The 14,126-nt window shown below is 44.5% G+C and overlaps 1 protein-coding gene across 1 annotated transcript in view; it reads left to right on the top strand.

Moving 5' to 3' along the window:
• Positions 1-11,953, top strand: part of babam2 (BRISC and BRCA1 A complex member 2) — a 113,933-nt gene extending 101,980 nt beyond the window's left edge. The window contains exons 9-12 of the mRNA XM_079262403.1: positions 10,384-10,454; positions 10,532-10,614; positions 10,694-10,847; positions 11,640-11,953. Coding sequence (XP_079118529.1) covers positions 10,384-10,454; positions 10,532-10,614; positions 10,694-10,847; positions 11,640-11,703 — 372 coding nt within the window. The 3' untranslated portion in view covers positions 11,704-11,953. The remainder of the gene's footprint in view (positions 1-10,383; positions 10,455-10,531; positions 10,615-10,693; positions 10,848-11,639) is intronic.
• The last annotated feature ends 2,173 nt before the right edge of the window (positions 11,954-14,126 follow it).

Below are 14,126 nucleotides of genomic sequence, written 5' to 3'. Positions count from 1 at the left end.
GTAGAAAACTGTGAACATCATGACTCTGTTCGCTTCCAACCAGTCATCTGTAAAATTAGCATTCAGCAAGTTCTCCAAAGTTTTTTCACACATTTTCAGTCCAGTCTTTGTTTCCCATTATTTTCAGATAAATGTTTTTTAGTCATTTAACTCACTAATAAATAATTCAGGCATAAACAAGGCTCCTAACTCAAAGAATGAACCCGTGTTGTCGACACATGAACCACTGGAATAGTTTTTAAACTGGCTCTTTGTAACCAGCGGCCTGTCTCCAAGAGGCAGTATTTGCATCCATTTCAGCTTATTAATGTGGACAGAAAGAGGCAAATTAATTACCATTACATGAGATATGAATGTAAACATGCCAGATTATTGCCCAAAACTGTTTTCCATCCTTTATCTTAACAGGAAATGGGGAATTAATACACAAGTCTTAAAAAAATACAGCAAAGATGAGAGAAAATAGAATTTCAGCACAAAAAAGGTGATGATAAATACATTTATTTTGAACAAACAATAGCTACCAATAATAATAAATAAATAAACATAAATGACAATTACATATTGTATTTACATATCTGATGATGAGTGGGAGGATGTACAAACATATATTATCTCACCCCCTTCCTAGTAAATCATTAATATTTCATTAAGTATCTTCCTATCAATATAATATTTGTAATCATTTATGTGATTCCCAAAAAACGCAGTTTATAGCAGATGAACAGGGTCTGAAATTCTGCAAAAAACCTGAGCCAGGACCTGAAAGATGTATATGAACCTTTCAGTTGAGCCATCTGCTGTTGGCCAGAGCCTCATCAGAAACGGTCTCCATGGAAACGTGGCTGCCAGGAAGCCATTTGTAAGGAAGGGAAGCAGGGTGAAAAGGCGGAGGTGTGTCACATGACACGAGGACTGGACTGAAAATCAGTGGCAGCAGGTCTGATGGAGGGATGGATCCTACCCAGAACCTGAACCTGAAAGCAGTGTGGGATCATCTGGAGAGAGAACAGATCAAAAGGCAGAAGGCATGATTATTTATATAACACAGTTCAACAGCAGAATGATTCAATGTGCTTCAGAGACAATAAAACATTAAAAGCATCTTTTAGAATGAAAACAAGGAAAAGGAAATAACATTAGATAAAGAAGAGCTTTGTAAAGTCTGGAGAACTTTTCCTAAAAACATAAATAAAGGACACAAAAGAGACTATGTTAAACAAGAAACCGCTTAAAACAAATATTCACTTTCAATTGCAAACTTGAAGTACTTTATTTAGATTTGCTTGCACATCCAGTAAAGACAGTGTAAAGAAATGACAGGTGGTTCAAGGCTTTTGCACAGAACTGCATGTATTTTACTACAAATACACATTTTAATTGCACGTTTCCATACTCTTTGTGCAGTTGTGTGACAGGTGCATGAATCATTCATTACACATTTTGTGCAGCAAAGCATACATCCAGGAAAAGATGTTGTGTTTGTGTGTATCTGTGCACGTGTGTCTGTCGTCTGCCTGCGTGGGCGAGCTGGCCAACCTCCACCGGCTGTCTGAGGGCTCGCTGGCCTCAGCAGGTTGACAAGTAGATATGCAGCATAGATGTGATGTTATGCCATTTCCTTCAAGGCAACTGCCCTTCCCCCGCACCCTCACACATGAAGCACGCAGATAGCCTCCATCTTTTCCTGTTCACCTGGAGCCCGACCAACAGAATAACATGCGCCTGACTGTCTCTCATGTCTTGTGTTGGAGGCTCCAGCATGTGTGTGGAAAAGCAGTGTCTTTATAATACAAAGGGACCTGAGTTAGGTGCAGTTTAGAGTGTAGAAGGCCTGTTCTGATACTAGCTGGAGTCCAGCGTTCACAGCAATATTTTAATCATTTAGAAGGAAAACTTGGACTTTTTGAGTAGTTTTTTAACAAAGGAGGCTCCTGTCATGATGAAAACGCTTTTAAGCGGAGAAATCTTTGACAGTACTGACATAAAACTCCTGCAGAGTCCTTTCTGGGCAATCCAGTCCAGTTTAGCTGGAACCATTCTGGCAGGACTGCATGGAAGTCGTTTCAGAAGCAAAGTGTTGGTTATCTGCAAACCTTCGTCCTGGATATAGTCACCCTACCGTCTTCATTTGTGTTTCTGTGGCCCCACTAACTGGTTTACTGTATGATGAGCCAACATACTGTCCAGTAAGTTGTTTTTATGGTTTGTAGTTTTTTTTTTAAGTGGGTTGCACGGTAGCATAGTGGTTAGCACTGTAGCCTCACAGCAAGGTCACTGGTTTGATCCTTGGCGGGGGAAAGATTGGTCAGTGGCCTTTCTGTGTGGAGTTTGCATGTTCTGCCCGTGTATGCGTGGGTTCTCTCCGGATACTCCGGCTTCCTCCCACCATCTAAAGACATGCATGTTAGGTTGATTGGTTACTCTAAATTGCCCCTAGGAGTGAGTGTGAGCGTGAGTGGTTGTTGTCTGTGTGGCCCTGTGATGGACCGGCGAGCTGTCCAGGGTGTACCCTGTCTTTCGCCTAAAGACAGCTGGGATAGGCTCCAGCTTCCCCGCGACCCTGAATTGGATTAAGCGGTTTGAGTTTTTCTTAAGCTTAATAATTATTTAGTCTGGCATTTGGGTAAATCCAGAACTTTGTCAGGTGATGACTAACTTGAAGACAAGGGCTTCACGCTGGTGTTAATTACCGGCCAGTAACCCACCTTCTCTGTTAGGACCAACACACACAGAGGACACATTTAGCCCAAATCAGGACTACTTGTGGCACTCATGGCTCAGTTACAGCACTGGTAAATGTTGTAAGAAGCTGTCCTGATGAGGAGCTAGTCTAGACAGATGACAGCAAGTTCTTTATGGGTGGCATGAGGTCGTCATGTGGCTGATTTTTGGGAGCAACGTCAAATTTGGGCAAACATTTTTATCATTCAGCCAAATAATTCAAAGAACCTGCCTTCTTCAGAAATTCTGTTTCCTCTACCTAAGTAAGACGTTGGTAGCGCTCTTAGATAACCTAAAACCTTCAGGTGTGAGAATTCCTACTGTTTTATTACCTCTTTCTGTCAAAGCCGCTTCATGTTTGTTTACAGTAAGATTTGGCAAGCATGCCCCTGCTCTCGGGGCTTTACTGGGGGGGGGGTACGGGTGGGGGAAGAGTGCCGTCCATTAGGCCTAAGTCTGGGCTGGCCTGGCTGTAGGAGGGTTGTCGCCGGCCCTGGGGGGGTGCTGGGTCGGCTGCATCTGTGGGGTGGTGGGGGGGGACGCTGGGAGTGGTGGGCGGTAATTATGGGGGCCCTGATCGGGGCCATCCTGTCCTCTGCCCCCTCTGAGGTATCTCACATGGGACATGATGGAGGGGTGAGGTGAGGATGTGTGGGAGTGGGTGTATGGGGTTACAGATGGATGGTGGGATGGCTGGGGGGGGGATTAGGGTTAGGGATATAGGTGGGTAGGGGATAGGGATGTGTGAGGATGAGTAGATGTGTGTGTGGAGGGGTATGTTGGCGCGTGGGTTGTATTGGGGTGTGCCTGTGTTGGAGGAGTGAGGGTATGTGTGTGTGTGTGTGTGTGTGTGTAGGGGGGGGTGTATATGCGGAATGGGATGTGTGAGTGAGGGTGAAGTTTGGAGGGGGGCTATGGGTGGTGGAGGGGTGTTTGGTGGGGCATGTGTGGTTGGGTAGAAGTAGAGGGATGGGGTGGCGGGGTGTGAGCGTGTGTGTGTGTGGGGGGGGGGGGGGTGAGCGTGTGTGGGGGCGGGGGCGATTGGGGTTCGTGTGACTTGGTATGGGTGAGTGAGTAGAGGTGGGGTGGGGTTGTATATGTTATGGATGATGTGCATGGATTGCAGAGGGTTGTGTGGATGGGGGTTGAGAGGGGAGTGCGTGTTTGGGGGGGGGGGGGGGGGGGTATGCATGTATATGTGTGAGGGGAGTGCGTGTTGGGGGGGGGGGGGCGGGGTATGCATGTATATGTGTGTGTGGTTTGGTGGTGGGGGGGTGGTGTCCTGTACCCGGGGGCGCAGCTGGTGCGCTGGGGTGCGACCTGGCTGCCGCTGGGTGGCGGTCTGGGGATCCTGGTCCTCCGTCGGTGTGGGCTGTGCCCTCTGCCTGCGGGGGCGGGGGGCTGCTCACGGGCTCTTGGGGCCCTGGGGCCTGCGCTCTGTCTGCCCTAGGTGGCCGGTGCCCGGCGGGATCGGCCCTTGCCGGCCTGGGCCTGCTGGGGCCTGTTCCCCCTGACTGCGGGGGACTCTGGTTGGGCACCTCCTTCGCCACCTCCTGGGCAGATGCATGGCTGGCTCTGGAGTGGGGGGGTTGGGATCTGTACCTGGGGGTGACTGTCGGTTACCCGGGTCTCTGGGTTCTCCTGGCCTTCCTCTAGCTGTAGGCGGGCGGGGTCACATTGGCATGATCACTCTTCTCTAAACACGTTCCACTCTGAATGTTCTGCATGAATGTTCTGCATGTGTCACAGTCACTGAGTCATCCAGCAAGTTTATTCACTAACAGCAGGTACCTCTCTTTCTGTCTTTTTGACTTAACTTGCTAGTTTCTGGTCTTCATGATTGTCAACGGTTTTGTTCTCCACGAATCTAGAGTTGGCTTGTGTGGGTGTATATATTTATGTGTGTGGGTGGGTATGTGTGTGTACTTATGTGTATGTGTATGTATGTATGTGTATGGATATGTATATATGTATGCATATGTGTGAGTGTATGTGTATGTATGTGAGTATGTATATGTGTATATGTGTATATATATATATATATATATATATATGTGTGTGTATGTATGTGTATATGTATGTATGTATATCTATCTTTATGTATGCATGTATGTGTACATGTGTGTGTATGCATGTGTATGTATGTGTATGTGTATGTATGTATGTATATATGTATATATATAATGTATGTGCGAGTGTATATACATATATATATGTAGGTGGGTATGTATGTGCATATACATGTATGCATTGATCTCTTTCTTTTGTTTTTTTTTTTTTTTTGTTTTTTTTATGTTCTCTTTTCTGTTCTCTTTCTGCCCCTTTCCTGTCCTTTCCGGTCGGGTCCAGTAGCATAAACTCTGTAATACAAGCTATTATCCAAAACAAATTGAAAAATAAAATAAGAATCAAGAAATACAAGGGGATCATTACATCTACAAAAGTTCCCCTTGGCAAAATAAATTTGCTCAGCAGAACACAGCATCCAGAACATCAGTCTGCTTGCTTAAATGCTGGACAAGACAAAAAAAAAAAAAAAAAAAAAAGATTTGGCAAGCAGCAGTGGAAATCAATCATTTAACCAACACATAACTTACAGAGCATGTCGAAGGTTAGAACCCCCCTTAAATCCTATGTCGAAAAATACTGTAGGAACATATGTTGGATAAAAACGCACTTATAAATACACTATTTGGGCTTTTCGAGTAGTTTGTCAGAATTTTACGACTGCATCTAAAACTGTCAGACAGGAAGTGATGTACAAAAAGAGAAACTGTTGTGAAAAAAAGCACCCAATCACAAAAAGTGCAGTGACAACATCTTACCTGTAGATGGCGTGTATTCATTATTACACTTAAAAAGAATAAATACACGCCATCTACAGGCGAGATGCTGTTACTGCACTTCTTGCCATTGGCTCCATTTCACCAGCTAGAAGCCCTCCTGGTTCCTGAACCAGAGGAACGAAGAAATTGGTTTGTCATCACTTCCTGTCTTACAGTTTTAGATGCATCCAGATATCCATGCTGTTGGAAACAAAAAGTCGCACATATGACGTCATGATATGGTATGTTCTGTCGCAGACATGCAAACGGAGTATTCGCACATCTTCACTTTGGTCGGAGGTTTATAAAGAATAATTTTTTAATCGCATAAATCTGTGTTTTCTTAGCCTGGCAAGCCAGACTTTCTTGCTGTACCAGCGTAGAGTCTGGGGACTCACTCGCATCAACGGATTTCTAGGGCGCAATAAACAAACGCAGAACAAACATGGCGTGCAGTACAGGAGACATAAATGACCTGTGTCGTTCTGTATTGAATAATTAGAACACTCCACAGTCTGACATGCCAGGCTAATGTTCCTGGTCTCTTACTAAAACAGTAAAAAATAAAAAAACTAACTCCCGCTACGTCCGTGCACCATCTTGAATGTTTTGAGGAATACGTGTTGACGCAAGGAAAGAGTCTCCTTAGATCAACCAATCAAAGTAGCTGTTTTTTGGGGGTTTTTTTTAAGACCAATGCGAATCTCTGTGAAGGAGAGGGACTCCAGACTGAGTCACTCTGTATTGAACATATCGGGTACACCAGTCTGGTGTGCCAGGCTAGTGTTTACATGAGGTTGACAGTTCAAATCGGAGAAAAATATCTGTTTTTTGAGATACCTGCTACGTTTGGACAAGGCCTAAAAGAGGCTATCTTTTGCTGGTTGGAGAGCTAAAAGGTAAGAAGCAAGATGGATGCTGACTCTGCTGTCGATAGGGGGCGTGTGACAGAAAAACTGCAAAAGTCCTGTAGTGTGTCATTAAAGAGAGAAACTATTTCAAGACTTATGGTGGATTTTAAGCCTGACCTACAGACATCCATCCATCTTCTACCCTTTATCTGGGGTTGGGTCACGGGGGCAGCAGCCTAAGCAGGGATGGCCAGACTTCCCTCTCCCAAGCCACATCTGCAGTGGGATCCCGAGGCATTCCCAGGCCAGCCGAGAGATATAATCCCTCCAGCGTGTCCTGGGTCTTCCCCGGGGTATCCTCCCAGAGGGACGTGCCTGGGAGGTCCAGGAGGCATCCTGACCAGATGCCCGAGCCACCTCAACTGGTTCCTCTCGATGCGGAGGAGCAGCGGCTCTACTCTGAGCTCCTCCCGGATGACCGAGCTCCTCACCCTATCTCTAAGGGAGAGCCCGGCCACCCTGCGGAGGAAACCCATTTCAGCTGCCTGCATACGAGATCTCGTTCTTCCGGTCACGACCCACAGCTCATGACCATAGGTGAGGGTAGGAACGTAGATCGACTGGTAAATCAAGAGCTTTGCCTTCTGGCTCAGCTCCTTCTTCACCGGCGCAGAGTCCGCATTACTGCAGACGCTGCACCGATCCGTCTGTCAATCTCACGCTCCATCCTTTCCTCACTCGTGAACAAGACCCCAAGATATTTAAACTTGAGGCAGGACCTGACTCCTGACCCGGAGAGGGCAGTCCACCCTATTCCGGCTGAGCACCTACAGACAGAAAAGTGGAAACAAACAACTAGAAATCCTCAACCAATCAAAAGTAATACCTCCCCTAAAGGTCGAGAGGCCTCTCGTCTTTATAAGTCCCTTTAGCCGCTTATTTCTGAGGAAAAAGAATTTGCTGCTATGAAAATGCTGTTTAACTTTCCACAGATGCTTCTGCTTAGCTTGTTATATATTAGATTCCCTGTTTGCTCCTTTTTTTTCCCCGTAATGCCGTGTAGTTCAGGTGATGATTTATTCTGAAGTCGGTGGTAAAGACTTCACGTTTGGTTGGACAGATCTCTGGCAGACATGCACGTTTCAGTTTTAGCAAGGTTGAAGTACCATCTAAGTAATAATAGTGGTGTGATAATACACAACCTGAGTCATCCAGCTGATTAATTTTTTATGCCAACTTTGTAATTTTGGGAAAAGACAGGAGTAACAACCTTCGTGTGTCCAAATGAGAACTGCATTTGCTTTTTGCTGCACGGTATAGATGTGCTCAGACAACCAAAAGCATAAATTTTAATAAAAAATCAGATCAGTCACACTTATTATACGAAAGCCGGGGGTGGTGTGAAAGTGACAGAGATCTTTAATCGCACAGCAGTGAGCACTGCCGGCGTTGTTGCATCACACACAGAAAATGAATGCAGGGGTGAGGAGTCATGGGTGCGGGCAGGTTTGAATACCTGCAGAGCAAGATCACCTGTCTTGCATCACTCTGTGCTCCAGGCAGCCAATAGGAGGGCTTGGCTGGAAGTCACATTGGCAGTGGGGGCAGGAAATCCATTCTTATTGTGGGTGTGAAAGTGCAGTGATCCACAGTTCCCTTAAAACACTCAGTGTGGTAAAATAAACAGTGCTTAGTACGCGACCTTGCAGCTTTTGAGAAAGCTAAATTGCCGCCTCTGCTGTTCCATGTAAACATAATTGAACAAGAGGCTGAGTCACAAACTGAGTTCCTGCAGAGATGATGCCCATCAAACAGAGATTACTACTGTCCTCTTTCACAAACTGCTGCCATTCATACGTGGTTGATGAGTAATCACCAATGTGCAGTTTGCAGTCGCAAAACCATCAAGACCATGATACATCCCGCCCTCAGATGAACCACACGAGTTCACTGCTGCTGCGAAGCACGTAGACTTTTACAGATACAGGCGTTAAGAGCCTGTTTGTGGTCTTCTGCAGAGGCCAGAAACCAGATAGGGATAGTTTCACCTGCAGGACGACCATGAAATGATACTGCAGCTTCGTGAGCATGTCAGGTCACCTTCACAGCTCACTGGCTGGCTGACTGCAGGCCTTCTCACCTGCCCAGGATGTTCAGCGGTGAAGTGAGCCCTGAGCTTCTCCTCTCTGAACTTTATTAATCACACCTGTCAACATGTGCTAAAAACTTCAGGTCATTTGTGCAGAAAAATGGTTAATGTACGTCCACTTGGATAAGTTACATCTTTAAGTGGCCATGGATATTTCCCCCCAAAGTAGTGTTACTGTCATCAGAGACTAGATCACTTTCAGTTTTCCTTTGAGCCAGAAAAGATAAAGTCTGCTCTAATTTCTTTCAAAGGAATAACATTGTTATCGGATACAGTAGGTTATGTTTCGAACAACTGCTACAAAACATCAGGTTTGCTGGCCTTATTGCAGATCAAGATATTCCTGAATCAGCTTGTCAGGTGTGTTGGAGCAGGGATACATGGGAAATCTACTGGACCCTTGTAGGTCTGGAATGAGTGCCCCTTCCTCGAGCGTTCTGCAGGTTTTTGGTGTATTCCTGCTTCAACACATATGACTTGAATGACACAGATCCAACGGTCGATAAACCTCAGCACAATGATTTGAGTCTGGTGTGTTTAAGAATACAATAATATATATATATTATTGTGTATATATGCATATATATATATTTATACTGCACAATTAAATAAACCTGATCGTCGTCAGTATTTATATTCACCACACGAGCTCTGCTGCGTCTCTGATCACTCAGGTTCTCAACCAATAGCTTGCTAACGACCAGGGGGCGAACGTGTGGTTAAGGCGTCATTAAGCTCCCTAAATACCAAGCATGTACACCATTTACCAGCAGCCAGTTGAATATCGTAGGATTGGGTGGACATGTGAGGAGGTGGTTAACATGGAAAAGCATGAAGAGGGAAGATACCACTTCCGCATTTTTCCTGTTGCAGGTAAAACGGATTTTGATTAAACAGCTGATGGAGGTGGTAAAAACTACAAAAATCTTTACAACACCACGTGGCAGCACCCTGCTGCGTGCACAACCTGCCCTGCCATGGACAAAGTTGCTCGTTAAATATGAAATAATCAGCTTCATTGCATAAAAAAACAGACATCGCTGCCCACATTGATCCTTCTCATGGAGGATGGAACAATCTTTAGACTGATAAGAGCAAGTCATGTCGAGAATGGACAATACAGCTGCATCACAACACTGGATAAAAAATATGAGATCCCTTCCTGTCATTATTTTTCCAAAGGGGCTATTCTTAGGGGCTCTAAGAAAAATCTCTGTGGAATAGAGCTGGAGCGCTATGTAGAGTTGCCACGTAGGTCGTTTACAAGTTGTGCAATAAAAATACATGTTTTTCCAGACAGAATGAATAATTGTGATTACAATATTAATTCAAATAATCGTGATTAATATTTTAGTCATAATTGTGCAGCCCTGATACACACACGTATAAATGTACAGTGCTTGCAGCTTTTGAGAAAGCTAAATTTCTGCCTCTGCTGTTCCACATAAACATAAGTAAACAAGAGCCTGAGTCAAACTGAGTTCCTGCAGAGATCATGTACATGTATATTTGTGAGGTCCTAAAGCCTTTTACTTTGGATATTTAACCACTGAGAAGCATTCAGTTATCGGTATTGTGCCAGCTGACTTTAAAGCTTTATTCATCATTCATTCATTATCCTAACTGCTTAGTCTGATGAAGGGTTGCGGGGAAGCTGGAGCCTATCCCAGCACTGTTCTGGCGAAGGGCGGGGTACACCCTGGACAGCTCGACAGTCCATCGCAGTGCTTTAAAGCTTTAGGAGACCTAAAATAATGAACAAGCATCTGGTCCCAATGTGGTAATAGTGAAATGTTATCCTTGTCTTCATCTCATAACACTCTATCTTCTGCAGGTGCAGTACGTCATCCAGGGCTACCACAAGAGAAGGGAGTACATCGCTGCTTTTCTCAGCCACTTTGGAATGTGAGTCAACTACACGGCCCTCCGCTGAGTTCAGCATCATTCATAAATATGAGACGTGACTAAATTGTGTGTTGCAGGGGGGTGGTGGAGTACGATGCAGAGGGATTCACAAAACTCACCCTTCTGCTGATGTGGAAAGACTTCTGCTTCCTCGTACATGGTAGGAGTCCAGCACGCATCTCAGATGCTTGATTTTTGAGGCGTTTACTCATCTTTTTTTTCATCCCTCCATCTTGTAGTGGATCTCCCGCTGTACTTCCCCAGAGACCAGCCCACCCTCACCTTCCAGTCTGTCTACCACTTCACCAACAGCGGGCAGCTGTACTCTCAGGTGCAGACGTCGTATCCCTACAGCCCCCGCTGGGACGGCAATGAGATGGCCAAGAGAGCAAAGTATGTTGGAAGAAAGAAAAACTTGTTCATTCATTTGTCACTGCTGGTGAGGGGCTAAGTGCCAAAAACGGCACCTACCAAACATTTTAGTGGGACACTACCGCTTACCTGAGATCAGGTCCTCGTGGCCTTGGCAGGGAAGTCCATGCTGCCGTCTCCCTGGCAACTTCCTCCAGCTCGTCATGGTGACAGATTCTTAAATCTAGATGAGCAAAGAGACGGTGATTTAAACAGCTGTTTTAGTCCTTTACTGTTTAATCACAGTAAAGGACCAACAATGCAGATGTGTAAATCAGTAACAGTGATTCATGCAGCATATTTGAAGCACAAGAAGGTTGATCAAATCTGCAGAAGATTCACCACCGTGAACTTCAAGTTATCCCAATAACTTCCTAGTGCAGCCATTAGCTGCACTGAACAGCTGGATTTCTGCTACTAAAAGACCCAAAGCAGCAGAGTCCGGCAGTCCAGGCTGTGCACATGCACCAGGAAGATGCTGAGACCGCTTCAGTGGAAAAGGGGCACGAGTGGGTCATCAGAATGACCAGGAAGAAATACTTCTAGTCTAGCCTGATACAAAACACAAAGACTAACTTCTGCTCTTTGCTGCAACAGTAGACGTACAAATCCGACGGAAAGAGAATCAGTTAACAAGACTAACTGCGTTTCTGGGAAGCAGACACACTCACTTTGATGCACAATGAGGATGCGACTGACCCACTGAATCAGCTTGATGCTTTAAACACAATTACCGTCACATTTTGATGTTGAACGTGTCTCCCTCCCCCTCAGGGCCTACTTCAAGAGCTTCATCCCTCAGTTCCAAGAAGGAGCCTTCGCCAACGGGAAACTCTAGTTCTCCTTTCCTTCATGTGTTTCTGCACACGCCTGTGCAGATGGATGCACCGACTGCGAGAACGATGGCGGCTTGTTCCAGACTCCACATCGTTAATGAAATTGTCGAGAGAAGCCACTTTTTTTCTTTTTCTTTTTTTTTTTTTTTTTGATCTGGGGAGTGGGTGGTGTTTCCATCAAAAGAGCCATTAGAACATTATTATTGATGTAAACTCTTTGTTAACTTTTTGTTTTATTTTCTTTACCTTACAAATGTCAATATTTCTTTCCAGTAAAATATTTTTGTCCTGACTGCGACTGGGATCCATTTATTTTACTGATAAAACAGCTAAATGGTTTCTTAACGCCCAATTCTGAGCTGGTCAGATAATGGAAACACTCACCCAAACATGAATGATTAAATTATCTCAGAAAATACTGGTTTGCCCATAACCCATAAACTCACAGCATAGTTTTCTGTTTTCTGGCTCGTCTCCCAACGCTAAAAATAAAACCAATAACCAATGTGTCTTGATGATCAATAAATTTAACATAATTTTAAGGGCAAAAAGGTGGTGCTATGAACATGGAAGGTGTGATGATTGACCTAACCCGGCGAATCAACTCTGAGCTGCCTGTAGCCCAGAGCTAAAGCCAAGTGATGCCGTTAGCCAGCTAAAAATCCGCGGTCGTGCTACACTTCTTGGTGCCGGATGTCACGTACCTGTCAATCAAAATGACACATCCCTAACTGAGCCCAATTTCAAGATTAAATAACCAAATGGATTAGTTCTAAAACAAATTCATCCCCCAAACCAAATATTTGTACAACTTCATTAAAATAACCGAAGTAATACCGTCTGATTAAATCAAACTTTCTGAGTAAGGTAGTTGGTAGTTTAGAGCAAAGCAAATTAAACAATTTCACTTGTTTCTTTAGAGCTTCTTACAAATAATTACAGAGTCCATGTTGAATGTTCCAGTGTAAATGGAAGCTACGGCTGCATTTCCTAAAACACATCCTACTATTCTGCATTAAATACAAATTCAACAAGCACAATAGAAATGAGAAGGAACCGCTTGTGTTTCCACATCAGATCAGTCCAGAACCATCAGGGAAGACTACAGGAAGAATCTGCACCTGTGTGAGCGTCTATAAACTGCTTCACTGCAGGATTTCACACACTGCTTCAGTAACAAGCAACTGAAAACAAATTCCAGCTGAAGTCATGATCCTACGAACAGGTGCTAAAGTTTTCAATGGCACTTCTACTAAAAACCATCATGCTTGAGCAGACAACATGTACAAAGCAATGAACAGAAAACAGAGACACCGGCCTGCTGAGATGTAATCACGAGTCCTTGGATACAGACTCTCAGAGCTAAAGAGCACAAAAGGAAGACACAGATAATGAAGACTTTTTTTTACAACTCATCAAGGTCAAAGTTAATTAGAAAACCTACACTGTGACTGAATCAACTGTGTGGATGAGACCTAAGGTCAAAGAAAAGTAGGAGGAAAGCGTTTCACCTCATCCATTTCATTAAAACAATAACTTTCAAACATAATAAGGAACACTTGATTTCCTGGTCTGCTCTTATATTTACACATCTGACTGAAGACAGCTAACTATTAACACCCCATGGCTTAACTACACCCACCCACCCCAACAGGATAACATCCAGCTTCCATCACCTACATGTGTGTCAACACAAAGTAATAAATGTGCCACAAAGCGTTACCAGGCCAGCCAGGAGATAAAATTCCTCATCGGGGAGATGTCCAGGAGGCATCCTAACCAGATGCCCTATCGGATGGCCGAGTTTCTCATCTGATCTCTAAGGAAGAGCACGACCACCCTGTGGAGGGTCACGACCCACAGCTCATGACCAGAGGTGAGGATAGGAACATAGATCGACTGGTAAATTGAAAGCCCTGCCTTCTGGCTCAGCTCCTTCTTCATCACAACGGACTTGCACAAAGTCCACACTAGTGCATATGCCACACCAATCCGCCTGTCCATCACACCCTCCATCCTTCCCTCACCCCTGAACAAGACCCCAAGATACTCGAGGACCTCATTTCTGACTATAAGAGGAAATTCCTCACTTTTCCAGCCAATGAACGGTCTCAGACTTGGAAGTTCGTCCCAGCAGCTTCACACTCGGCTGTGAATATTTCAAGTAAGATCTGAACATCACACCAGGTGAAGCCAGCAGAACCACATCATCTGCAAAGAACAGAGACCCATTTCTGAGGCCACCAAACCGGATCCTCTCAAAACCTCGGCTGCACCTGGAAATTCTGTCCCATAAAAGTCACAAACAGTGTTCACAATAGTTTTCTCTTATCAATATCATAATTAAATACATACATTAAATACTGTAAATAAATTCTGCACCATTTCAGTAAATTTACCATAAAAGGTTGAACACGGTTAAAAT

This window comes from Telmatherina bonti, assembly GCF_933228915.1.
Source record: "Telmatherina bonti genome assembly, chromosome: 22".
Taxonomy (NCBI): domain Eukaryota; kingdom Metazoa; phylum Chordata; class Actinopteri; order Atheriniformes; family Telmatherinidae; genus Telmatherina; species Telmatherina bonti.
Note: the sequence above shows the minus strand (reverse complement) of the source record. Positions and strands in the feature narration are given on the sequence as shown.